The sequence below is a fragment of the Drosophila rhopaloa genome, unplaced genomic scaffold, assembly GCF_018152115.1.
Source record: "Drosophila rhopaloa isolate 14029-0021.01 unplaced genomic scaffold, ASM1815211v1 contig_163, whole genome shotgun sequence".
In the NCBI taxonomy this organism is placed as follows: Eukaryota; Metazoa; Arthropoda; class Insecta; order Diptera; family Drosophilidae; genus Drosophila; species Drosophila rhopaloa.
In genome coordinates, this window is record NW_025335043.1 from 4735534 (window position 1) to 4761334 (window position 25801).

Consider the following 25801-nt stretch of genomic DNA (forward strand, 5'->3'; position numbering starts at 1 on the left):
TTGTTTTATCCTCACTTCTTAATCTTCTGATATCATATAAATCATGTAATAAATGATAATATTTATTCATGGATTTATATTTTAAATTTTAAATGAGTTTTCACTTAAAACTGCACTAGAACTTCTACAACTCTCAATCTTTAGAAGTACAACTTCGACAACTAGTTGGCAATAGAGATTATAAGGTTTAATTTAATATATTAATAATATATTATATTAATATATATTAATAAAACGAGCATTAAATTATGGCATGAATTCACAAGTTTAATAATGCAAACTTGTATCTACTTATTTGTGTTTTTGATACCTCAACAACCAAACCGATTATAGATAAACTTTGACCAAAAAAAAATCTATGTTTATTAAGGATAAGATTTGGAAATTCATTTATTCTTGACTGATTTATAGGGTCTGTTCTGACAAAATAAGTATTATCTGAATGTTTATATATTTAATTTATTGGACAACAGCACTAGGTACAAAATAGTTTCGATTGACATTCCCAAAGTATTCTTATTTAGTGTTAACTTTTTCCCCGAGTGCATCAATATCGGCGAGTGTGTGAGCACCGGCAAAGCAATCAACGCCGATCCCAGCCAGGCGAACGTATGTATATTGATTAGCTTTCGCCTTGGGAGAATCCGTGTTCCTGTCGCAGGCAGTGCCACCGTTCCATGTACTAGCGCCAGCTACCGATTTCTGGATTCCGATTCCCGACTGGTGAATGCTGAATGCTGAATGGTGAATGGCGAATGGCGATCCCCATGTCCGATGCTTAACTTGGCCCATTCCCATTCCCAATCCGGATGCCTGTCAGCAGCAGAGGGCCCTGCAAATTTGTCAATACGTATGCCAGCGATGCGCAGAGGGCTTCACCGGGTCATAAATTGTGCAAAATAAATATGAATAATACCGCAGTGCCCACCGCTTCATTCTGCTCCTGCTTATGCTCCGACTCCTGCTCATCTTACTTCGATCCCAAAATCGCCGGCGGCCGGGAAGAGCTGGTTACCCCACACATTGTTCCGTATACACCTCACACAAAAGGAGGTGTTGCCTGGTTGTTATGAGTTTTTAAATCCGACTAAGCCCATTCGCCAACATTTATTCGAATTTAATCGATTTTTCAAATTGACTCCGCAATCGCCGTTCGCCGTGTAGTGTAAACCCAGTACAGAAATCGCTGACCGCCCATCGGTACGCCCATATTGTTTTTGCTTGTTTGTTTATTTTTTTTACTTCTGGGAGATAAAAAATAAACAATTATTTATTGCCCCTATCCTTTCAACGACTTGTTTGCAGAGGAAGGGTCGGGTCTACCACCACCTGGGCTACTTGAGGCCTATTCCTTCGACTGTGGCAAAAAAGTAATTAATTCGCTAGGCTGGAACGCGTCAAATGAATTGAAAATTTACAAATGATTGGTAATTATTAAGGGGATCGTTAAATAAAGTTATATTTCTCACGTCGTAATAAGCAGGAAGTGTTTAAGGCACTCTAAAATAGAAAAGGACCTCTGGTTGAAATTTGTTGCGAATTTGTATCGTACTTAAGATTGGCTTTAACTTCCAATGTGGAAGAATAAAGTGGTTCAAAACCAGATTTTGTATATGAGATCGAAAACACAACCATTTAAATTGTATGTTACCTCAAATTATTCATAAATATATTTACTCAATCGAAACGACCAATATTTAATTGGTTCCATTGTAAAACAAATATTTGGTCGTTACATTTATCAATTAGAAATACATTTTTTAAATTTAAATATCCATTAGCGGTTGCTTTTTTAAAGGGTTAGCGTTTCCCTCTTCCATCGAGTCATTTACAACACATTTAAATAATAGTTTGAAACAATTGAAATTGGGCTTATGCCAGCGCCCACTTATAAGGGTGCTGAATTGAACAGGGACTTGTGCATAATTAATGAGGGAACTAAGGCAGGTGTGCTGGATGCGTAGGACGACAACCGTTCCTGTCAAACATGATGACAAAAGATTACATTTCGCAACTTGTGGCAGTTGCTGGCGACCCAAGATTTCCAATGTTAGAATGGCAGGCAGGCAACATGCTTAAAAATTTACATAAAACTTCTGATAATAGTTTTCCCTGCGCCCTGTGGGATTGGGCTTGCTGTTCCATGGTCCTCCACCGCATCCTCCACCTCCACTGCCACCATCACCTCCTCCTCGTATTCATCTTCTTTGGGTTCGCACGTTACCTAAAATCCTTGGACTGATGCTGCGATAGCGACATCATAAATTACGAAACTAAACTTTGTGTGAACGGGACGAATGCAGATGGAGCTGATGATGAGGACGATGGGACTGGAGCTGAACCTCGGGACTTTGGGACTTTAGGCTCAAACTGAAGTCGGAGTTGGGGTCTTAAAAAAAAGACATGCAGCGGGTCGCGATCGCGCGGACTGAGAAGCCATCTCCTCCAAGGAGAAACCTCTGCAGGAAAAAAGCTGTGGTACATTTTTGGGCTGAGTGCAATTGCTTGTCAAACAGAAAAAGGTTACGCTGCCCAAAAAGCCAAAAAATATAAATAAAATCAAAAAGGCAGAGCTCTTGGCCAACTATGCAAAGAACTTGGACAGGAAAATGGTCGCTGAAATAATCGTTCATCAATTAACACAAGCATTGAGAATAAGCTTTGGTATATTTATACATATCGATTTGTCTGTCGATTGAAAAATATGTAACCTCTTTGAAATAACAAGGAGTCATTAAAGAATAAACTGCTTAACTAAAAATATTCAAATACAAAACATAGGTTCTTCCAGTCTTACATTTCAATTTCTTCAATTGGAGATTCTTACTTATAATTTATATAAGATAATTGAATTTGTAACTTTTTTTTAAGTATCGAGAAATTGTTTAAAGCAACGGAATTTTTGGATTCATAAAAATCTCTATTTATTTGAATTTTCTGATAAGATAATCTGTAAATCATCTTTCTTTGCACTTAATTATTTTTCTTCATGACCTAATGTTTCTTCAGTTAAACTTTGAGAAGTATTAAAGATAGAGTTACAGAAGATCCCCTATATTCAGTTTCAGTTAATCATTAGCGCTGGCGTTAATCTCGGTTGCTTTATTTAAGCATTCGCCAATTACTCAATGACCGCTTATCGAGAATTCAATAATTAATTAGCAAAATTAACAAACGATTACGGAGTCGTGGACGGGACCCGCTGCCAGCACGATTCGCAAAAGGAGCAAAGGAGTCGGCGGCGAATAACAAAATTCTGTTAGTCACGCATGCTAATCTTCGTGTTGTCTCAAAAAACCACTGGCAACCAGAAGTTGGCAGCACAAGTTGCAGCAGCAACCTCAGCAGCAGCAACCTTTAAAATCGGCAGCGGAAACGACAAGGCCAGAAGAGAAGCCGTCGACGGTGGTGGCCGCGACTTGGTCATGAGTTCGGTGGTGCTCTGTTCGGCGGTGGTGGTGCTCTGGTTGGTGGTTCGGGCCACTCTGGTGGCTCCTGCGTTGCCCCGCTATCGATACTGCATTGTTAGGGCCCGAAACAAATGATTATTGTGGGGCCTATTTAAGGGTAATCGTGTCGTCTGAGCAGGAGCCCAAAGTCTGAGACTCTCGTGAGCCTGTGTTGGGTCCTGGTGGGTCCTCCCCTTGCAACTATGGCTTACTATATGCCTAGAATAATTAAAGACGGTGCCACGTTTTTGGGTTAATTATGCTTGCGTCCTAGCCATTCGCACACTGAGGGAAAATCAAGATTGCAATCCTAGATTCAAGATAATTTTATCATTGAAAGGATAAACTTTAAAGCAGAAATATTTTATCTGTAATTAGCACCCTAAAACCAGAAAGTGGGTAATTAAGCAGGGTTAATAGATAAAGAACAACGTTGCTTTATTGCTAATTGATTTTACTTTATATATTAAAAACTTAATTTAAAGCTGATACAATCTGATTTGCTGAAAATATAAAACGTTTTGGTTTTTTATATATTATTTAATCTGTATAAACATTTTGTTTTTAATTGAAAAACACATTTTGTTGTGCTCTATATTCAAAAAAGTAAAATTTTTATAAAGAATGTTGTTAAGAAGACTTGAATTTAGGTGAACCAATGTTCCAGGTGCTTTGGTTAGCTTTCCTTCACAAGCCTTTTCCTCTTTCAAGAACACCTTCTTAAATACAAAACCATTTTTCCCTGTGCATTCCATGTTCAGTGGCTCAAATTAAATACGCCATTTAATAAATATGGTGGCCATTATCGGATAAGCTTCTGGATCTTTTACTTAAACATGTCACTTCGCATTAATCTGGACTCGGAGGCCTGTGTTTGTGCTGGTGCTGGTGCTGAGGTTGGCAATCTGGCAACAGGTAAGGGCCATTCTGGCGGTGGAGAACCAGAGGAAGACGAATCCAGTCTGGGGGCCACACGCAGCGCCCGATGTTGTGATGTGATGTTCGCATGCGCAACGCCAGTGGCTTCGCTCCATCAGCCAAATGACCTGACGGACTGGACTGGCTCACCTCGAACCGAAAGCCGAAAACTAAAAAACCTGGGATCTCAGATCTGGGGACCGAGGTCCGAGGTCTGGGGTCTGCTGCCACAGAATCGAGATTATCATAAATAATGTGGAGTAACAGTTCCACGCGGCCTAGGATGGCCGGCCATGCCCATTTGTTGCACGTTCCGTGCGCCGTTTTTCGATTTCCCAGAAAGGATGAGATGAGGTCACTGTGGCCCGCTCACTCTTAATGACGTCTAATTTGTCATCGTTGAGGAACTAATTTTTTAGCCCGCTGATATAGGCCCAATAGAGCGCTACCTGTCTTGAACACGAACCTCGAGATTTCTGCGTAAGTTACGAAAACCGGGCTCCACCATTGTGGGACCCTTGAGATGGGTTCGGGTTTGGGTTTGGGTTTTTGAGATTGGGTATGGGGTTGGTTTTTGGCTTTGGTTGTGGTTTTGTACTGCTGCTGATGGAGACGCATGTGAGAAGCGGAATTTACATACCCATAGTTCGTGGAATAATAAGTATTTCCATTTAGTCGCTTAAAGGGAAACCCAAAACCAAAAACCCGCGATAAGATAAAGCTGTTTTTGCTTAAACAAAATTTTCTCTGTAAATCCAAAAAAGCCCATGGGTAAAATTTAAAATGCGGCGTGAAATCTATCTGGTGTCTGTAATTTGACAATTTATTTTATGATGCAGTCGGTGGGTCTAATTTACATTTTGGGTACAAAATGAAAACATTAAGTTTTTAATGCGCATTTAAGTGTTGCAGATTTCTGAGAAGGTTTGTGGGATATTCAAGTTTATTATTCAAGATTGTTATGTCTTTCTGAAAAGTTTTTTCTAAACACATGTAATAGGAATTATTTAATTCTTTTAAAATTAACTAAAAAGATATATTGGAAGACCTTAAATACAAATATACATTTTTTTAATTTACCACTCTGTATTTTACAAAAATATTTTTTCTAAGTGATAATGGAAAAATTAATTAGCGTAAATGTCTTAGGAAGAAATTTCGTTTAAATATTATTCTCTTCAAATTTTTCTAGGCAAAATGAACAAAATATTCAAAATCTTAAATAGCCTTTTACGGATACTTTAAACGGAAGTGAAAAGATTTGTAACATTGCTATCAATTTATTAATGACCATGTCCTTTCTTAACATCTACGCAATACTCATATATCCCATGTAATCCTTAAACCATAAGTGCACCTCCATTTTAGAGCCCTACTATCGCCGTGTTCCCGATAGGGGAAAACAAGATAGACCCTGCCACAAATCGGCTAAAACGGCAGGGAAATGGTGGCAGGAGGCAGGAGGTGCATGTTTTACCGATTAACATATCCGGCGCTTATACCTGTGTACATTTCTGCTGTACGATTGTACATAGCCACAAACATTCAGTTTTGTTTCATTTTTGTTTTGTTTTGTTATTTTTTTGTTGTGGCTGCCTAGCGCCATCTGATTGTCTGGCTGCATGTTCACCGGCCATATTAATAATTTTTGAGGCGTTTTTTGATTTAGGGAGCATTTAAAGCGTGAACGACTGCATCAATAATTTCGCTTGCAATTTTATTGTGCATAAATTTCATTAATTTATAATTTTGGCCGTTGCTGGATGCGGCTAACATCCGACCCGCTGATCTCGGTTCGCTGTTTGCTGTTTGCTGTTGGCTGCCTGTTGCCTTTTATTTTGCCTCCGCGGAGCATGTTGCGCCAATGTGTTGCCGCGGTCCGTCGACTGGGGCATAAATTATTTTCCGTAGTTTTGGCAGGCGCCCGATGACCGCGCGCTGCGTAGATTTTGCGATTTCGCGATTGCGCATGAGGTGAGGGTTATTCATTTGCCTGCGTAGTCGACTCCAGCTTCAGCTCCAGGTCCACCAGCTCCGTCTCCATCGTCGCCCCCATCTCCAGGGCCTGATCCTCTTCGGCGCGAATCTTTGACCGCCTGTGCCGAAACATACGCACTCGAAAAAATTCAGAACATAATATTCTGAACCACGATCAGGAATTAGCAGGATTGCTAGTTTAACAAATAACAAAATTTAATGGCAGCAGTTAAATTGAAAACAGCATACCCACCATAAAACACCTGAAGGAATAAACAAAGTAATCGTCTTTAAAATTTTAAATTGAAAAAGACTATTTACAACAGCAATTGGCCAACCAGTTAATAGTTAGTAAACAATACAGAAAAACAGTCGAAAACAAAGTATACATATTTCCAAAGTTCTGTAGAGAAAATTGAATTCTTAAACTCAAAGTTATATACTAAAACTAAAATTAAATGAGACAAATTTATTGATTTACAAAGATTTATAAACTTGAGAGCTCTCTAAACTGGCTAATAAATTATATTTGTTTTATGATTTGTTTTAATCCAATATTTTCAATAACCTAACATTGGATTGGGATTTCATTTAGAATTGTATAATGAAATCGAATTCTTTCTTTAGCTTAATAAAGTCCTGAAATTGTGGTTAAATACATTTTTTGGAACTTTTTAACTTGATTTAAATTGGCAGTCTATTTAAATGACAAATTATTGGCCTAATAAAATCATAAATTTACATTGATCATTGGTAGGGTTTAATGGTATTTTAATAAATACATATTTGATGTTGATTTAAAATATTTTTAATGCAATTTTCTCAATTCCAAACCCTTTGGAATATGCCTTTTTTCGAGTGCAAACACATTGCCGCTGTGGCTGTAGGAGTATCTGCGGTTGTTGCCGGCGTTGTCGGATGCTGGGGAGCTGCAGGCTCCATTGAGGAACTCGCGATTATGCTCGGGCTTATGCTGGTTGTACGAGTTTTTGGCTGGATCAGAACCGAGAGTCGAGAGTCGCGAATCGCGAATCGAGAGTCCTGCAACTGGGCCCGGCATGTCGCCTGCAAATGTCTTCGGTTTCTGGCCGCGCAGTTAATTATAAACGCTTGGACATTTTCGCTTGACTTGGCTTCGCCTCGCATCGGTTTGTTTTCATTTCCAGATGCAGATTACATTATGATTTATGCAAAATAGTAAATGCGTCTGATGGCAACATGCGCCAGCTGCCAGACACGAAATCTCGGTCCTACGCCTCATTGGCCATGTTCGAGTGCAGCCATCGCGATCGCCGTGGCAATAGAAATCGGAATTAGAAGGCCCCGCAAAGTCACAGTCGAATCGAACCAATAGCCAAAAGGTATCTCTCCACCCCGATTACCGAATGGGAGTATTTAGCATCCAGGGATTTTATTCGAACCCATTTGAGGCCAATCGTAAAGCAGCGTCATCCCACTGGCCGCCAATAAATCAGGAGCGCCATGAAGCGGCCTCGTAAAAGTGCTTAAATTAATCATCCCGAATGTGTGTCTCGGGTTTACGATGCCCAGATCCACGGGGCGCCCCCAAAGTCGCAACAGGTTGCCCCCGCTAAGCGCCATCCATCCCGATCATAGGCACCATAAACTTAAGTTTAACTGCCCTGGATTGCTGGCATTTTGCATAACGAGACGTGCATGTCCGGTTAGCTGTATCTGTATCTGTATCTGTATCTGTATCTGCAAATGTATCTGCATCTGCATCTGCAGTTGTATCTGCATCTGCATCTGCATCTACATCTACAGCCCTGTCCTGTCCTGTCGTCGCCGGGAAATAAAGGAATGCCTGAGAAAATGGTCAGCGCTTTATTAAATACTCACTTTGATTTACTTGGGCAGGGCGATGGAAAATTGCGCTTGAAATTGCATTGTTATTACATGTTTGGGTCAGCGCAAATTAAATTCCATATAGAAAAGCAATCTGCCCGGCGTCGAGTGTATTTATTTTACTCAGATCGCGTACGTGACACGAGGGACGACGAGGGACAAGATGTTTAACAGCGAAAATGTGGTGCAAGTTTCCTGAAAGTCAAAAGGGTTCTTCTGTGGATAGGGGCCACCCCTTACCCCTCTGAATGCACTCAGAATCGCTATTAAATTAGTTTAGTGGCATTTAACTTAATCGCCTACAAGGGAGTTAAAATTTTCCAAGACAGTGTCTGCTGCGTCTCATCGGTTTTGCAGTTGCCCCAAGTTGGCCAAAAATTGGGCAGACGTGATTCGATTTTAAAGAAGCTCCCTGGCCTGATGGCAACAAGTGCTTTCGCCTTAATATCTTTGAATAGGCCACTCGGCATTTGGCCCTTTGGCAACCTGCATTAAGGCCTAACTGCGCACGTCATTGCCAATCCACTGGGTAAATTGAGTTGTGCATCAAAAAAGCGACGGATCCCCGGGGAAATGCAACTGCATCGTGATGTCAGCGATGTGATACTGCTACTCCTGCTCCTGCTCCTATATATTCCACTGCCGATGTTCCCGATGCGTATACTTGCTTAGTCCATATTCTTTGCATAAATCTCACCGATGTCCCCCGGATGGACTGGGCTTGTAATTAAATTGCGACACGGGGCAGCTAATGGCGCCACAACATAGATTCTCAGGCAAACAAGCAGCCGGCATATGCATACAGACATGCACTTGGAAAAAACATTTAAATAACTGTATGATAACTCAGAACACAATTTGTATGTAGAAATTTTTACAACATGTCTTCTTGAAAAAAATGAAAAAGTTTTCATAGGAGAAATAACATTTTTGGTTGCATTTTGTTAAAGTATAGTTTAGGTAGAAATCTAATCTTTTAATTTTAAAGCGATTAATGACATAATTTAATTTAATTTTAATAAGTTGTCCTTTTAAAAATATTGATACCTTTTACATCCTTAAACTCTACTTCCTTCATAATTCTCTAACTGCAAAAGTTTTGGAGTTATATTGCAGATATATTGTTTTCAATATCTTTTATGAAATTTTAAAACTGATTAATACAAAACTTATTCTTGACTTTGAAAATGTGATCCATCACTTTAAGCCTTTAATGTGGTTAGAAACTTATTATAATTTTTTGTCTTTTAGCAGACCAGACCTTTAAGCGGTTTTCTTTCTTATAGTTTAAAGTAGATTCAAGACCCCCATTTTTCTGAGTGATCCCCCAAACATCGGCGAGCGGCGATGCTCATGACAAAGCGGCGGGGACACGACCTCAGCGTACAGGGCACGTTTCTCAATGAAATTCCAGACCGCTCTCGTCGAGCGTTTCTGTGTGTTCCAGCGTTGTCTGCCCGGTCATCAAATATCGGACTGGGAGTCGGAGTCGGAACAGGAGTTGGAGTTGGAGAGTCCGAGTCGAAGATGGAGCCACAAAAAGTACTATGCTACTTGGGCGGCGGCGACACGAAATGAGCGCCTGCAGTAGCCACCGCGGTTAATTAATTCTGCATGAAATTTAAGGTTTTTCTTTTTTGTTTTTGTTTTTGTTTTTGCCCAGCCATAGTGCATATATGGCGAGTCAAGATGATGTTGGCCACGTTGCTGCACGTACACCACTGTCTGTGGATCTGGCTTCCCAGCTCCAGTCCTGTTTGTGTCCCCCAGTGCTTGCTAATCAGCCGCACCTCATCAGTCTGGCAAATCAAGTCATTAAGTTAACCGAGTGCCAAATGGAGCAAATAATGCTGCGGCTACCTCGTAGTTCGGATGCGCGTCTTGGGGGTTCGCAAAAAGCGGGGCAGAAAAAATCTCTCAATTAGTCAAACAATTAAATCAGCTATCGATCCGAACTTGAACTGATTCCATACGGACATTACGTATTTAATTATGTACCTTATTTCACAGACTTTTCCGCCCAGCAATAAAAAAAATGAAACCGATTGCCTTACTCGCATCACATCTTAATTGTCCTTGTGGTGTTTATTGATCACTTAAGGGGAAAATCATGAGAAACGAGGACGGAAGCTAACTTCGGCAAGCCGAAGTTTTAATACCCTTGCAGACTTGCCGAAATTGCTAAAACTGAAAAAGTAGCCAAAGGAATAAGGTATACATAAATAAACTAGATTTTCATCGTTTAATGTCAATTGCTTTTATACTGCAAAAATGTCATATAAAAATAGAAAAAAAGGGATACTTTCGCAGCCATTAACTATTTTTCCTACGGAAGCTATAAGAAATAGACGTCCGATCGGCAAGCGCTTTTACCCTAATCAAGAAATGCGTAAATAAATAAGACTTGGAAAAATTTATGTCAGTAGCTTACACACTACGCGAAAAATTCAGAAAATCATCAAATTTGGACCGATTTCACCCTGTTGTTCCTATGGGAGCTGTAGGATATAGACGTCCGATCGTCACGTGCTTTTATCATAATCAAGGTATGCATAAAAAAATACGATTTGGAAAGATTCATGTCAATTGCTTATATACTGTGCGAAATATCCTAAAAATCATTAAATTTTAACCGATTTCACCCTATGGTTCCTATGGGAGCTATAGGATATAGACGTCCGATCGCCAAGCGCTTTTACCCTGATCAAGGTATGCATAAAAAATAAGATTTGGAAAGATTTATGTTAATAGCTTTTACACTGCACAAAATATCTTCCATTCTTGAAAGTTATATCCGATTGTTCCTATGGGAGCTATAGGATATAGACGTCCGATCAGCACGCGCTTTCACCTTGATGAAGGAATGTATAAAAAAATACGATTTGAAAAAATTTATAGCAATAGCTTTTACACAGCGCGAAATATTCTGAAAAACATAAAATTTGGACCGATTTTACCCTATTTTTCCTATGGGAGCTATAGGATATAGACGTCCGATTGCCACGCGCTTTTACCCTGATCAAGGTATGCATAAAAAAATACGATTTGGAAAAATTCATGTCAATAGCTTTTACACTGCGCGAAATATCATCAATTTTTGCTAGATATATCCGATTGTTCCTATGGGAGCTATAGGATATAGACGTCCGATCGGGGCGATTTTCAAACTTGATCTGCGTACACATGTTTTAGGACGCGTGTGAAAGTTTCAGATCGCTAGCTTTTAAACTGAGCTCACAAACGGTATTGAAACAGACGGACAGACGGACAGACGGACATGGCTATATCGACTCCCCTATTGATCCTGATCAAGAATATATATACTTTATGGGGTCGGAAACGTCTCCTTCACTGCGTTACAAACTTCTGACCAAAATTATAATACCCTCTGCAAGGGTATACAAATTGTGAAGGCTGTAAACTTAAGAAGTTTCAGCACTTTTATCTTGAAAAATTCTTTACAAAAATTTAACGATTACATTTATAATTAAATAATAAAAAAAAATTAATAACTCCACATTAATATCCTTTTGTTTCTTTTTTTTCAGTGTCCAGCAACGGTAAGTTTATGACAATTTTAAAACACTTCTTCGAATGTAGTAACATACATAAGCAACCACTAAAAATGCAATAATTCCATCTAGCAATTTAATGCAAATGATTACACATACAAACCGTTTTCACGTTATAAAACAAAACCATTGACACGTTACTTTTTTACTTAACGTCAAGGACTTTTAGTTTGGCCAGAAATAAACCTGTTTTAATCGAAATTCATTATCTGCAAAAAATTTAATTTTTACCACAAGGGTGTCCTCTTATTGCCACTTATTATAAGGGTGTATTTTGCAATTATCTTTCCTTTTTCGTGTAAACGCAAATGGTTACCCCAAAAAGTTTACACACTAAAGATGCATAAATAGAAAAGTGTCTTCTTTTACCTTAAATTTTATTAAAGACCTAAAAAATAAAAAACCTAAGCTGACTATTAAATAAAACAAAATTAAAAAAGCAAGTCTATTCAGAATATAATCTGCGTCAGACAACTTCAAAGCCATTTGGTGAATAAGCTAGTACAATGTAGTCATTTGTGTTTACATTTAGATATTATTGTACACGCGTGCTTGATATGTTGTTAATAGGTCTTGTGTGTCGGACAATATAAATGCACGAGCTGTTAAATGTCGCCAATGGCGAGGAGTTGCTCACAATAAATACATAAAAAACGGGAAAAAACAATAATTTAGCTTAACAACTTAATAACAAAAGAGCACGAGCACTCTGCTGCCGATCACCTGTTCGCCTCGCCATTCGACGAGGATCGTCATTCCTCGGACAGGAGCGAACCCTCATCGCCGTGACTTCTGTGCGACTGGATGATGATAAAAAAAAATATATACAAAAATTATAAAAACGAGCACCTAAACCCGGTCGCAGTTATGAGTTTCCACCTGTTCGCGAATTTATTGATTGCCGCATTGACAAATGAGCCACCCTGCTGTTATAAAACCAATTAAAGGAAGGGTCCGTTTGCATGCCCGGCTCACTGGGATATTACGAATAAATTAGGTCTGGTGAGAATTAATTGGACAGTCGAGCCACCGGACACTCGGTGTGATATATAAATCATGGCAGCTATGTGGCAATAACAGGATTATCCAACCTCGAATTAATTTGGCTTAGCGAATGAAAGTGCCTCCTCAGCGGTCAAAATGCGTCACTATTCAGCTTACACAGAGAAAAAGTATTTTGAATTTCAGAAACAACAAACAAAATATAATGAAAGTAATTGCCAAAGTAATATTTCAGGTTTCATGCTTATGGTGCAATTTTATTGTTTTAAGAAAGGTTGGAAAAAGTTTATGATAAAATGTTACTGTTTTGAGAGACATTGAAAACGTTTAAGCAATACTTTATCCGAATTAAATGTAATTATTTATTTTTTACTAAGACATTTAAAAAATATGTTTTATTTAAATATTTCGACTTTTGAAACTTTTATTTTAAAATGTTTAATAATTTTCTTTAATAAAAGCTATTAATGAAGCTTCGCTAATAAATCAATTTAAGTTTTGTTCAGCTATGAAAATAGAAACTATGGCTTAGAATCATTTTTTACAAAGAGTCAAAAGGCACATATTTTTTTTAACCATCTCCATACTCGGAGTGATATATAAATCAATAAAATTTGATGAATTTTTCTAAGTGTTTTTTTTCGTTGAGTGCACTAATTAGAGACACTCTCGGAGATGCCAATAAGCAGGCCCAGAGGTATCGGCGGTCGCCAGGAAAGAGCACCTGCCAAAGCGGTCGACGCATCATTAATAATTCCGAGGGAGCGGCTAAGTCAGCCGCACGCATAATAACCACGATTAAAGCAAACAAGGCTCATTGTCGGTTAAATGACAAGTTTTGACAACTTGTGAAACGACAAGTGGCCGGCGATCGGCCCACGGACCAGTGACCAAAGACCAGTGACCAGTGACCAAAAAAAAAAAAAAAAAAAAAGGAAAAAACAGGGACTATGGAACCGGGGAGTGGACGAGGGTCTCGCGGCAGCGACCCAGTTAAATTAATAATCCGCATAATTGGAGAACTTAACTTGCGAGCGAAAGAGAAAGCACATGGTGACGACAAAAAGAGCGTTATTTGCTTTGCGCTTAATATATCATTTAGATTGTTTGCCGCAGATAAAAACGCTGTGAAGACTTTGGCTGTCATTATTATTGTTGTTTTATTTTATCGTGCCTTGGTGATTATTGTTGTTTGCTTGTAAAGATTGTTAGCTATTCTATTCGGAATGGCGTGGCAATTAGACCTAGTTGTCGATTTGGTCAGTTTGGTATTGATTTGGGGGTCCCATTACTTTTTTCATATATGTATGTATCACGACAGGACAAGCATAAATAGAAAATAATTGTTTCTATTTCACAATTATGTCCCAAAAGATTGGTGGCTTGTTTTTGATCACTCTGGGAACTAACACACCTTTCAAGTATGATAGCCTAACTAGATAGCATAATTGCAGTCTTAAATAGCTGGGGTCAAATTATTTTCATTGCTGATTAAAATCATTCAATAAGCCAAACGATATCATAATTTATTTTATACTGACCTCTATGCTAGTACAACGAAATTATGAATATGGTTATTATTTTTCCTTAACCAAAAATTCATAATTCATAAGGCAAATTTAAATAAATACAAAATAAAACAAATAGGTCACTAAGTTACAAATAAAATTTAACCATGCTCATTTTCATTTAATCAAACTAAAAATGATCAAGATAAAATTTAAACTATTGAATGTTATGTGATGTTTATTCCTGGTAATTATTCACATAAAAACTATATTTTTACAACCTAACCACCACTTAATATACATTTTTAATTACCATTTCCATTCTAATGCTTTCTTTTTCGGCAATTTACAACCATGTACCGACCGACATTCGCTGATCGGAAACGAAAACAGGGCGTAAGTATGAACATGAACACTCTGAAATGTAACTTGCTCAGAAAAACAAACACAAATTAAACTCTCATTAATGAGTGGGTCGGCAGCCTAGAAACATGACTGTCTTGCTCATTATTTCCAGATTGTTGAGGTCTTGAGTGACAGTCGAAAATGGTGAGAGTGTGCACCTTTAATGATAAATTAATTTGCGAGTAATCTCCAGAGCAATGTGCTCGCTGCCCACCGATCGGTCACTCTGATCCAAGTGCAATTATGAAAAAGAACAGGGAGTCTTAATTATAACCAGAGCAGCCATGTTAAACATGACAGTATTCGTGTCCTGGCGATTCATCAAAATGACAGCTTCTGGGTTACAGCGGTCTCGTTTTGCGGGGTCCGTCAAGCGATTCCCCATTCCCATTCCCGCCTTATCAGGACAATATCGAATTTCGATCAAAACGCCTTCGGGCGACGGCACGTCGGAAAAGCAGGCGCTCGACTTTTGGCGCTAAACGAACATCCGCACATCCGAGGCACTCCACAATACTTGATCGCTCACCAACCAACCAGCCCGCATTCCTGCTCTCCACGACCCTCATTATCATACTACATAGTTGGCACCATTAGGGCATTTTGGCACAGGAGCAAGGACACTCGCTGGTATGACTAGCCGCAGTTACGTCGCAGGACGCGATATCCATCTGCCAGAAAAATGAAATGAAGGGTTGTAATTGCCGTTGAAGGTGCTCGGATGTATTATTAACTTGTTAAGCGAAAATGGCACATACATAAATAATATGCACTTGCCGGTCTTATCCAAATCCTGTCAAAGGATCAACTGTTTCCTTTTTTTTCTGTGAAGAAGTCAAATTTGTGTCTGCTTTTCTGAGTGGTTTTTGGCACCTTATCTTAAGCCTAATTTTATTAATTGTGCTTTCTGTTTTTATTTCACATGTTTAATGGATCATCTCCAACTCAGTATGTAAGTATAACAACTCTTTGTATTTTAATTTAATTATTAGAAAATAAGAAAGATGTATTCATTGCTAATACAATAAGAAACAATAGTGTATTTTATTTTTCAAAATATATTTTACTCTTATCAATATAACATTTACATATATTCCACAAAATTACTTTAGATATTAAGTACGATATTACCTACTTGATCTATACTTCAGTCTTTTCTGACACAATTTCTTTGCAACTATTTCTTTGCAAAGTTGAAAAAGTAAGTTACAAGAATAAGAATTTTTAAGGTATATTAAAATTGACAATACATATTGGGATGCAGACACCTTAGAATCACATTGTATATATAGCACCTTAAGTGGTCGCCTAAAACACCTTCAGAACTTAAGACTAAACCGTGGGCTGCGTGAAATATTTGCAACATCCTTTTATGATCATGAAGCAATAACGGATCAGCAACACGGTTAAATGTCGCACGACCTAGGTATTGGAATCTGTGCTCCTGGAATTTCTGGGCATTTGAGTTCGGTGCGATGCAATGCGATGCGACGCAGGATGGATTCCGCGACGGGACGGGACGGATCGGAGGATTGCAGATCCGGAGGAGAGGCAAATCGCTCTGTTTGCTTGCGGTGTGCCAATACAATGCCACAGCTGAACGAGACACAAGAATTTATGGCATTTCACTTTCAAAGACACAAAATTCCTGTCCCTTGCCACCATTAATGGAATGGACAATAAATTTAAACGTGCAGACGGACAACGTGCCATATGTAAAAAGGCTCAGACACTGTAGCGGCAACTTCCCGAAATGGCTAAAATCGCTCCATTCCGGCCCGAAGCTCGGAAACTGCGCGTGAGACGATTTGTAAGCCCCAAACCGGTCGCCTTTCAGCATCTGCCAGTCGTCCAGCTAACAAGGCGATAATCCACGGACAATGCCGGCTTCGATGCGAATCTCAGCCCTTTTATAATTAAACGTATGAGGAGAAAGATAAAGCTTGGTTGGCTATAAATTCTTATTTCTATTGGTTTAGGAAAAGTGCTTAGAGCTTCTAATACACACAATTAAACCTTTTTTTAATTAAGTACAGAGAACAGGAAAAGATGCATTTTTGGCTATCAACTCAAAGTTTATATTACACCCAAAATAATTTTACAATTTGGTACTTGTCAATGGGAATTGAGCTATTCGTTAATTCCTTAAAATAGATATTTATTTCTATACATTTCAAAATGATTTCTTCTAAAAAGGTTATAAACAGCTATGATTCAAGATTTATTATATTATGTTTAAATCTATCACGACTTTTCATGAAAAGAGAATTATCCAGTACAGATAAGCGTAATAAAATAGAGATAAGCGCTAATCAGTTTGTAAAATTGTTCATACTTTTTAATAGTAAACGGCATAACAAATAGTAAGCCCAATAACAAATAACAAAAGGCAACAAATAAAGTAATCACCCCATTGACCCTTTTTTTTTTTGGTTTTCCCTGTGCTAACTTAATTTTCTGCCACCATGTCGCATCTGTTGAGAATTTAATTTCCCTTATCTAATTCGAAAAAAATGCGCTAATTGAATAGAGACGAGTCGCAGAATCACTGTAACCAAATTATACCCACATTCCGCCGCTCACCTTGCTGTTCCCGCGGAGTGGGTCTCCAGCTCGCAGCTTGCAGCTCCCGGCCGTGATCATTGCTTTGGCGAAAGACAATGGACGAGATTAAATGCCAGGCTGGGCAGATTAAGATGCATCGACAGCAATAACTACGTCAGCAGCAGAAGGAGCTGGAGCTGGAGCTGAAGCTGGAGGTTCTTAAACGGGAGACACGAAACAAATTTCCCTTGAAAAGAATTACATACCGATCGCCGGATCGGCGCAGACTATGGGAATTGACTGAAGCTGAAACTCTATTTGTTCGAACCGATCGGACCGTTTGCGATCCTCGCGTTTGTCGTCGCCGTCGTCCAGAAAGTCAGAAAGTCAGAAAGTGACCGTCTTCATTGTCAACACATGGCCATACGTACGTGGGCTGCAGTGCGGCGGCAAACAATTCTATAGAAAATCAGACATGCACCGCCGATGCCAATGCCGATGCACTGGTGGCGATCTGGCCGAGATCTGCCGGCGATCCACCAGTTTCAGCTCCAGCTCCAGCTCCAGTTCCCGTCCAGCCACGTCTTATCGCAACCGGGCGAATCGTTTTGCCATACTAAATTATTATGTTAACATGAAAATAATTGAGGCAACAGGCATTCGGTGGTGGCTGGCCAATTTATTTATATCGCTAAATCTCGGATACGGCAGCTGAGGCTGGGTCGACGAGTCCTCGGGTTCGAGTTCGGCGGTCCGCAGACCAATTGGTGGCGGTACAAATAGTTCCAGAACTGGGGCATCTGCGACGCGATTGGGACACCGACCGTTGACCGGGCTACTGTTTAGATAGCGTGTTTACAATTAATCCCTCAACAAATATCTGCGGAAACTCAGACCACAAAGCATAAAAAAGCTGAGCTTTAGTTGCAATTGCATGCTTTTGTTAAGTTAAATTAAATGTAATAATGATAATGTTGTCTTGCAACTCTTACCATAAATAAATATTTATTAGGTAAAATATGAGCAGTGAAAAACTTATTAAAAACTATTACAGTGTCTAAGTTAACAAACTGTTTTATTAAACATCTATCTATGTTTCTTTATAATTACAAATTATAACCAACTAAAAACGCCACATAAGAATACTTTTTACATTTAAGATTCTGATGATTTCTAATAATTTGTATACTTTCAAAAAGAATGGAAAACTACCAATTGTTTTAATTAAATAAAATATATAGACTTTAATGTGTAATTGATTTAAATATGGATCTTTAAAAAAATAGTTATATGTTCAATCTTATTATTTTAAAAAGGGAACAAATTTGTATCCCTATAGTTATATTATTACATACTATTATTTAAAGTTAATATTATCCATTAAAAATGGTTTTACTTTCTCCCAAGCTAGAATTACTTAGTAATAGTTTGTGAATAAGAGCTGCGTTCCTGTCTTCAAGCTGAGAAAACATACTAATCTCATACTAATTCTTTTCAGACCGCCTTGCACTGGGCAGCCAAGCACGGAAATGAAGATGTGGTTAAACTAATTGCCGGCACCTATAAGGCAGATGTAAATGCCAGAACGGTAAGCGATTATCTGAGATGCAAACGTGTTAACTTGAAGATTTAATATACCCTTCATTCCATGTGATCGCATTCGCCAACTGTTGACGCCTTAGAACGGGGTGAGTGATATGTAAATCTATTGAGGCAATTTTAATAATATACGAACCGACTTATTGGCTTGTCCCAGTCGCGCGTAAATGTGCGTCACATGTCACCGAATCGCGCAACATAACCCTTTCCCGGGGGTTTTGGACTATAAAGTGAACCAAAAGCGGAGAGCAGGCTGTGACAAATCATGACGAGCATATCGAATTGGGCCTCACCAGCCTGTCACCTCCAATTCAACTCAATCCTTTGCCCGGCGCATTCAAGTTTACAAAATTTTAAATTGAACGGTGCTTTGTTCCTGCGAAATTAAATTCACTCAAATGTATTAAAATGTCACATCCACATTTGAAACAAAGTGAATTGTCAATCACAGTCCGCAAGATTCGAAACGGTTCTTACAAAAACATGCCTGCAATTTGCGGCATATTTGCTTGTATGGAACACATGTTGAATTCTCTAAGGCTTATGAAATTATACTTTTCTAGAGTTAAAGAACAATTTATACCTCATAAAAAGAATATTTGTTTTATTCAATTATTGTTTTATTTAGGGATACACACCGCTTCACTTGGCAACCCAGTTTGGAAGAGATAACATATTCGAATTGCTCTGGAATGTCTACAGTAAGTTTTTGGATTTATTAAAAAATTAAGTTATTAACATTATGTGCATTATATGTGCATTTACGCGAATATATTAAAGGGATCTAGTTTATCAGGATTTTAAACTGTTATAAAAATTCCTAATGATAAACTATAAATGTTCTAAAAAAATCATAAGAAAAAGCTATAAAAATGGTAAAATTCTTACAACTGATGATAAACATAATAAATATATATAATATCAATTTGTAATCCATTTTTTTATAATTTCTCAGAGGCCAATCGGGACATCATGGACTGGAGTGGCAACAAGCCGCTGGACTACAGTCGCCAGCGGTCGAGTGTGTCGGCCTCGACGTGCAGCAGTGAGTATCTAAAGCATTTCATCAGTGCGGAGGTGAACAACAACTTCCACCTGGGATTCATTGAGAGTAGTCAGATCACCGGCGGTACACTGGGCAGTGCACTAACCCGCGGCAAGAAACGCGCTCAAAATCGGTTTGCCACCGTTAGTGGTGCTTCGAGTGGAGGCGGCGGTGCGGTGGGTCGTTCCCAGTCGATGATGCACCGCAGGCCCAAAAAGCCACCAGGGCAATCACTGGCGGGACTCTTTAAGCCCAGCACCGAGGACAGCGAACTGTCGCCCTCCGAAATGGAGGGACATCCGGTTCCCTTTCGCGGCGCCTCCACTCGACGCAAAGAGAGCTTTCTCCGCAAAACCTTTCGAGCCACCGCGGGTGGCAGCCGTCGCCAGTCCACCAAAGATGTTGCTACTAACCCAACAGAGCTTGGTTAATTGGTACCCCGGCTTATTGGTTTTTTTTTAATCTTTCACCTGTATTTTACCCTTCCAAAGTTGTGCTAATGTATGTGTATATGTACAAAATTTCAAAATAATTGGTTGGGGCTAAACTAATAATATTTTTATACACTTCTACATTCGAAATGATCAAAAAACTATATATGAAATTTTGTAAAATAACTAAGAGCATTTTACTAATTTATAAGTAATCAAAGCATGGCCTTATTATATTATATATTTTACCAAGGTGTATCGATTAACTTAATATAAGTATTCACTCTTTATGTACATATCTATAAATAATCGCATGTTTATCTGAACAATAAAATACTTGCTTAATAAAAACTACCTCTTAACTATTAATACTTAAATGTCTTAACCAACCTTAACTTCTTCTCTCAGACTTAACTTGTAACCGATTTTTCCTTTAAATAAACCAATTCAGTTCACAAAGAGAATGCGCTTGCGGAAATAATAATAGTTACTCGTGTTTGCAAACATTATTGCCCATCATCAACAAACTTACTGAAAAGTAGAGTATACGAACCTTAAACTGAGATAGTAATTAATAAAAAATGGGAACCTCTATCTATTTTCAATTCTGCTGCATGTAGAGATTCAAGCGATGCGATTCAGCGGCGGACTCAACGGAACCTGGAGGCAGGTTGAGATTTAACGATCTTGAGTATTAGTGTTAATTAAATCTATGTTCAATTAATTTGCTGGTTTAACGTTGAGTTACAACCTTAGCTTCAATATTATTTAAACCGTTTCTTTTTATTTAGCTTGTATGTATATAATGCTTTTGTACTTTGGTAGCTTAAACTCTTTATTATAGTTTTATTTTCGCAAGCATTTGAGTTGCAAAGCCCGTTTGCGTTGCTGTTGGTAAGTTTTCTTTCTGTTTTTTTCAATGTTTTTCCTTATCGCCTGCATTATTTTTTACTTGTTTCCAAAAGTCCGCTAACTTAAGGCATTTTTTAAGTTTCTGCACGTTCATTTGATATGACAATTATTATGTTTGATAAGTATTAATGAATTTATTTGTTTTTTGTTTTACTTACAGAAATCAAGGCTCGCAAAAAGCATGCAAGTAAGTGAATAGAAAATATATTTATCCATTTTCATTTTCACATCGGTCAAAATCTAACATAATTTTTAAGTCCAAAAATGTATATAGTTTTCAGATAATTAAAGCCCAATTTGTTGATTAAAATTAAATACAAAATTTCAGCCAAAAATATTTTTTTTCTGAATGGACAATTTAAATTTAGAGATTAGGGAAAAAAAATGTAAATTATGATTTTAACATAACACTCTTTTCTTTTCAGTCGAAAAAGATTTAGGCTTCCTGCGGATTGGTTCGTTGAATGTCCGGGTAAAGAAGACCACCGAGGCGTTCAGCAATTTCTTGGGAGTGGGCAATGGCAGTGGGGTGGCGCCGATGGGCTATGGCAGTGGCGGGGGAACGGGAGCAGCAAGTCGCCCTCACCATCGGTCTCCCCGAGTCCCTCATCAGCGTCATCATCACCACGTTGGTACGACACGGAATCGCCATCCGAATCAGAGGGCAGCGATGAGCACACCCTACGGAACGAACGGCGGCCTTCCGTCGAGGGCGAGTGTTCCCAATAACCGGAACATCTACGACGGAGTCCACAAGTCGTGGGGCTCGGCGGACAACATAACCCAGCGCTCGGAGGACCTGATGCCGCCGCCCAAGACGGTGGACTATATTAGCAAGCGGAATAAGTCATCGAAGCGGTCATCTTACGCCTCGAATGCCACCGATTCGCCCCGTGATTCCATCTGCTCCTCGAACTCCAGTTCCAATTTAAATGGTGGATATAGTAGCATGCCCACAACCCCGAATCAATTACGGGCTCCTAAAGGTATCGCCACATCCTTCGCCGCGGATTCCGATTCGGATTCCGCCTGTGGATTTGACTCCAGTTGGTCGGTAAATTGTCGAGGCTCCTCGAGCAGCAATCCATCACAATCCTGAATACCAGAATGGATGTGTTAAGCCACAAACCTTAAATGTCTGCATACCATACAACTTATAACATTGACCATATAATAATGAAAGTATTGTTTTTCCAACAAACTAACGTATTCCTATTAATAAGAAAATAATTTTTGATAATAACCATTTTTTCTGTTTGTGAAAGTTAAATTTAAACGTTATATTTTTTTAGAATAAAAAGTTTTTAACCTATTGTCATGATTTATTATTAATTAATTATGTATTCTTTATTATTATAAAATAAAAGTTCTTGTATTTCTGTTTGTTGCATTTAAAAAATATGTATTGCGTTTGTTACACAAATTTTACGTTCGTGAAAAGTTTTTTTTTTCATAGAACGATTGTTTTTTGTTAATATATATAAGTAAAATATTTATTTAAAACTTCTTTAAATTCAAAATTGAATTGGAATCTCGCGCGTATATTCAAAAAACCCGTTAAGGTATTTCTCACAGTTCCGTCGAAAGTTGTCAACAAGTATCTGGTATTATAAAATCCAGTTCTTCCTCTATCTACTCGATAGGAGTACACGTGCGGCTTAAATTGTTTGTTGATTTAAATTTCTAAACCGAATTAAACCTGATAAAATGGGCAAGAAGGACAAAAACAAGAAGAAGGGCAAAGGAGCCGAGAAGACAGCCATGAAAACGGACAAAAAGCAAGCGGCACGGCAAAAGAAAATGCTGGAAAAGCTGGGAGAAGTAAGAATTGTTATTGTCTGATTGTGACAATATTTACTAATATAACATATCTCTTTTTAGGCTAATATAGCGGATATAATTCAATTGTTGGAGGCCAAGGAGGGAAAGATTGAAACTATAAGTGAATCCGTCTGCTTGCCGCCATCTCCGCGATCCAATTTCACTCTAGTTTCCCATCCGGAAAAGGAGGAACTCATCATGTTTGGCGGGGAACTTTATACGGGAACCAAGACCTCCGTTTTTAACGATTTATACTTTTATAATATAAAAAGTGGCGAGTGGAGGGAGCTAAAATCGCCTTCAGGACCCACTCCCAGAAGTGGACACCAAATGGTGGCTGTGGCCAGTAATGGAGGAGAACTTTGGGTTTGTTTGGCATCTTAATATAACTACGAATTACTTGAATTAAAACCTTCTTTATTAGATGTTTGGAGGAGAGCATGCTAGTCCCTCTCAGCTGCAGTTTCACCACTACAAGGATCTATGGAAGTTTTCACTGAAATCCCGCAAGTGGGAAAAAGTAACTGCCCCTAATGGACCCAGTCCCAGAAGTGGCCATCGAATGACCGTCTCCAAGAAGCGTCTATTTATCTTTGGCGGCTTCCATGATAACAACCAGTCGTATCATTACTTCAACGATCTTCACATCTTCTCTCTGGAGTCCTATCAATGGCTAAAAACTGAGATCGGGGGAACAATAGTACCATCGCCGCGATCTGGCTGCTGTATAGCAGCTTCTCCGGAAGGCAAAATCTATGTTTGGGGAGGTTACTCACGGGCCTCCATGAAAAAGGAAGCGGATCGAGGAGTAACCCACACGGATATGTTTGTTTTGAATCAAGACAGTAAGTTTTTAGTAACAACAAAATGTTGTATCTTAAGAATAATATAAAGTATGGCTTTGAAGCTATTTTAATTTACCTAATATTAATTATTGTCCACCCTTTGCTTTTAGAAAACGCTGGCGATGCTGATAACAAATACAAGTGGGCCCTCGTGAAGGCCGGAGGATATAAACCTAAGCCCCGGAGCAGTGTTGGCTGCACTGTGGCTGCGAATGGCAAGGCCTATACTTTCGGTGGTGTTATGGATGTCGATGAGGACGACGAAGATGTCCACGGTCAGTTTGGCGATGATCTGCTGGCTTTCGATTTGACCTCCCAAACGTGGAGATTGCAAGAGATCCAAGCCAAAACCAGTCCCGCTGAGAAAAAGGAAACAGACGAGAGCAAGGATGTTGATATGTCCGCTTCAGATAAGCCCGTCACCACCACAACAGATGGGATCTTTACGGTTACCGTTGGAGGACCAAGTACAAGTACTCCATATGTCTCCAACATACCCAGTCTTTTCCCCAAAGCTAAGCCAACAAATGTACCATCTCCGCGCATGAATCCCGGACTCTGCGTTTGCAAGGGAACACTTTATATCTTTGGTGGAATCTTTGAAGAGGACGCCAAGCAGTTAACCTACAACGATTTCTACTCCCTGGACTTGCATAAACTGGAATGGAAGGTAATAATCCCCAATAACTTGAAGGCCCACGCCTGGGAGGATAGCGATAGCAGTAGTTCCGACGAGGAATTCAGCAGTGCTGATGAGGATAGCTCCGACAACTCGGATATGGATACAGATTAGTATATCTTCAAATGACTATATATTAAATTTCATTAACAATCGTACACATATATAAAAAAATGGAATATTCTTGAATGTTGAGTAACTTCAGTTGTCTCACAGCTCCAGAATCTCAGTGAGAATGCGTTCCGTATCCTTAGGAGTATATACCCTATGGCTGATAGTTCGAGGGTCGCTATAAATCTCATAATCATTGCCGCCCGGCTCCGTTTTATCGCCGAAAAAGTGGATTTCCTTGAACTTGTAATAGGCTTCAATATGTCGCAGGCAGTAGGTTTTATCCCAACCATGGGGGAAGACATCAAAGCTGATCTGACCACCAATGGAGTACGTCAGATCCACGTCGGCAAACTCCTTCTTGAGGTCCCTAATCATTTGCTCCCGCACCTTGTGTTCAATGTCGTAGGCGGCAAACATATTCCGCTCCTCCCGGGTGCACTGTCGTCCAATGGGGCACACGTTCATCATTCCATTTCGGAACTCGATGAAGGTTCCCCTCTTAATGGGCACATCCAGCTCGGATAGGTAACGCAGGACAAAGTTGATGAACCGCTTCAGGGTTTTCTCTCCCAGATGCTTGATGATATTCTGCTTTCCCACCTCCTTTCCTCCCTCAATCTGCACCAATCCATTCTCCGGGAATATAAAGTCGAATTCGTTGAGGATCTTCTGGCCATTCAGCTGCTCGAACATCTTTTCCAGATCGGATCCACCGACGATTCCGATTGTGGCCCTGGGTTTTACCTTCGAGTAAAAGAACTCCTCAAACTCCGGGGTCACCATGGATCGGGGCATCGTCAAAGTACCGTCCACATCGAAGAGCAGGAGGATTTCGTCACGTTTCAGTGAGGCGGTGCCCATGTTGCATGAGAATTATTGCAAAAACGCAGCTATATAATATCCAGGTAATTATGTCCACGTATTATTTGAGATAAAGAACCTTTGTAAGCGGCAACGAGTTGGTGAGAAATACCCTAAAGCTTTACTGCACCGGGTCAGAACCAGATCCGGAACCACACTGCACTAGTAATTTGTATTTTGAATTATTTTTAGGAGAAAAGTTAAACAAAAATGCAAGTATTTAATGTCTTTAAATTCAAGAAATGGGAAGTTG

At 39.2% G+C, this 25801-nt stretch overlaps 3 protein-coding genes across 5 annotated transcripts in view; 2 read left to right on the forward strand and 1 right to left on the reverse strand.

The window, feature by feature from the left end:
- The window catches only part of LOC108041935 (ankyrin repeat domain-containing protein SOWAHB), a 37802-nt gene extending 15336 nt beyond the window's left edge, over positions 1–22466 (forward strand). The window contains exons 4-12 of one of the 3 annotated variants that reach the window (XR_006417475.1): positions 11759–11771; positions 12845–12849; positions 18740–18829; positions 18924–18929; positions 19469–19541; positions 19796–19885; positions 20937–21210; positions 21389–21415; positions 21654–21719. Coding sequence is in view for 2 of the 3 variants with exons in the window: in XM_044457674.1 (XP_044313609.1) it covers positions 11759–11771; positions 12845–12849; positions 18740–18829; positions 18924–18929; positions 19469–19541; positions 19796–19885; positions 21389–21415; positions 21654–22327 (978 nt within the window). In the remaining variant the exon portion in view is untranslated. Of the gene's footprint in view, positions 1–11758; positions 11772–12844; positions 12850–18739; positions 18830–18923; positions 18930–19468; positions 19542–19795; positions 19886–20936; positions 21211–21388; positions 21416–21653 lie in introns of all 3 variants that reach the window. The other 2 variants (XM_044457675.1, XM_044457674.1) reach the window with 2 other exon arrangements.
- Positions 22467–22777: 311 nt separating this feature from the next.
- On the forward strand, positions 22778–24756 carry LOC108053255 (kelch domain-containing protein 4). Its single transcript, XM_017135857.2, has 4 exons — positions 22778–23049; positions 23110–23415; positions 23474–23894; positions 24005–24756. The coding sequence occupies exons 1-4, from the start codon at positions 22936–22938 to the stop codon at positions 24685–24687; spliced, it is 1524 nt and encodes a 507-aa protein (XP_016991346.1). The 5' UTR covers positions 22778–22935; the 3' UTR covers positions 24688–24756.
- Positions 24690–25696, reverse strand: LOC108053257 (phosphomannomutase). The gene has a single exon (XM_017135858.1). The coding sequence runs from the start codon at positions 25546–25548 to the stop codon at positions 24784–24786; it is 765 nt and encodes a 254-aa protein (XP_016991347.1). The 5' UTR covers positions 25549–25696; the 3' UTR covers positions 24690–24783.
- Positions 25697–25801: the final 105 nt, after the last annotated feature.

Coding starts and splice junctions, on each gene's coding strand:
- LOC108053255 (XM_017135857.2), top strand. CDS start 22,936: ATGGGCAAGAAGGACAAAAACAAGAAGAAGGGCAAAGGAGCCGAGAAG. Junction 23,050..23,109: donor TGCTGGAAAAGCTGGGAGAA/GTAAGAATTGTT, acceptor ATCTCTTTTTAG/GCTAATATAGCGGATATAAT. Junction 23,895..24,004: donor GTTTGTTTTGAATCAAGACA/GTAAGTTTTTAG, acceptor CTTTGCTTTTAG/AAAACGCTGGCGATGCTGAT.
- LOC108053257 (XM_017135858.1), bottom strand. CDS start 25,548: ATGGGCACCGCCTCACTGAAACGTGACGAAATCCTCCTGCTCTTCGAT.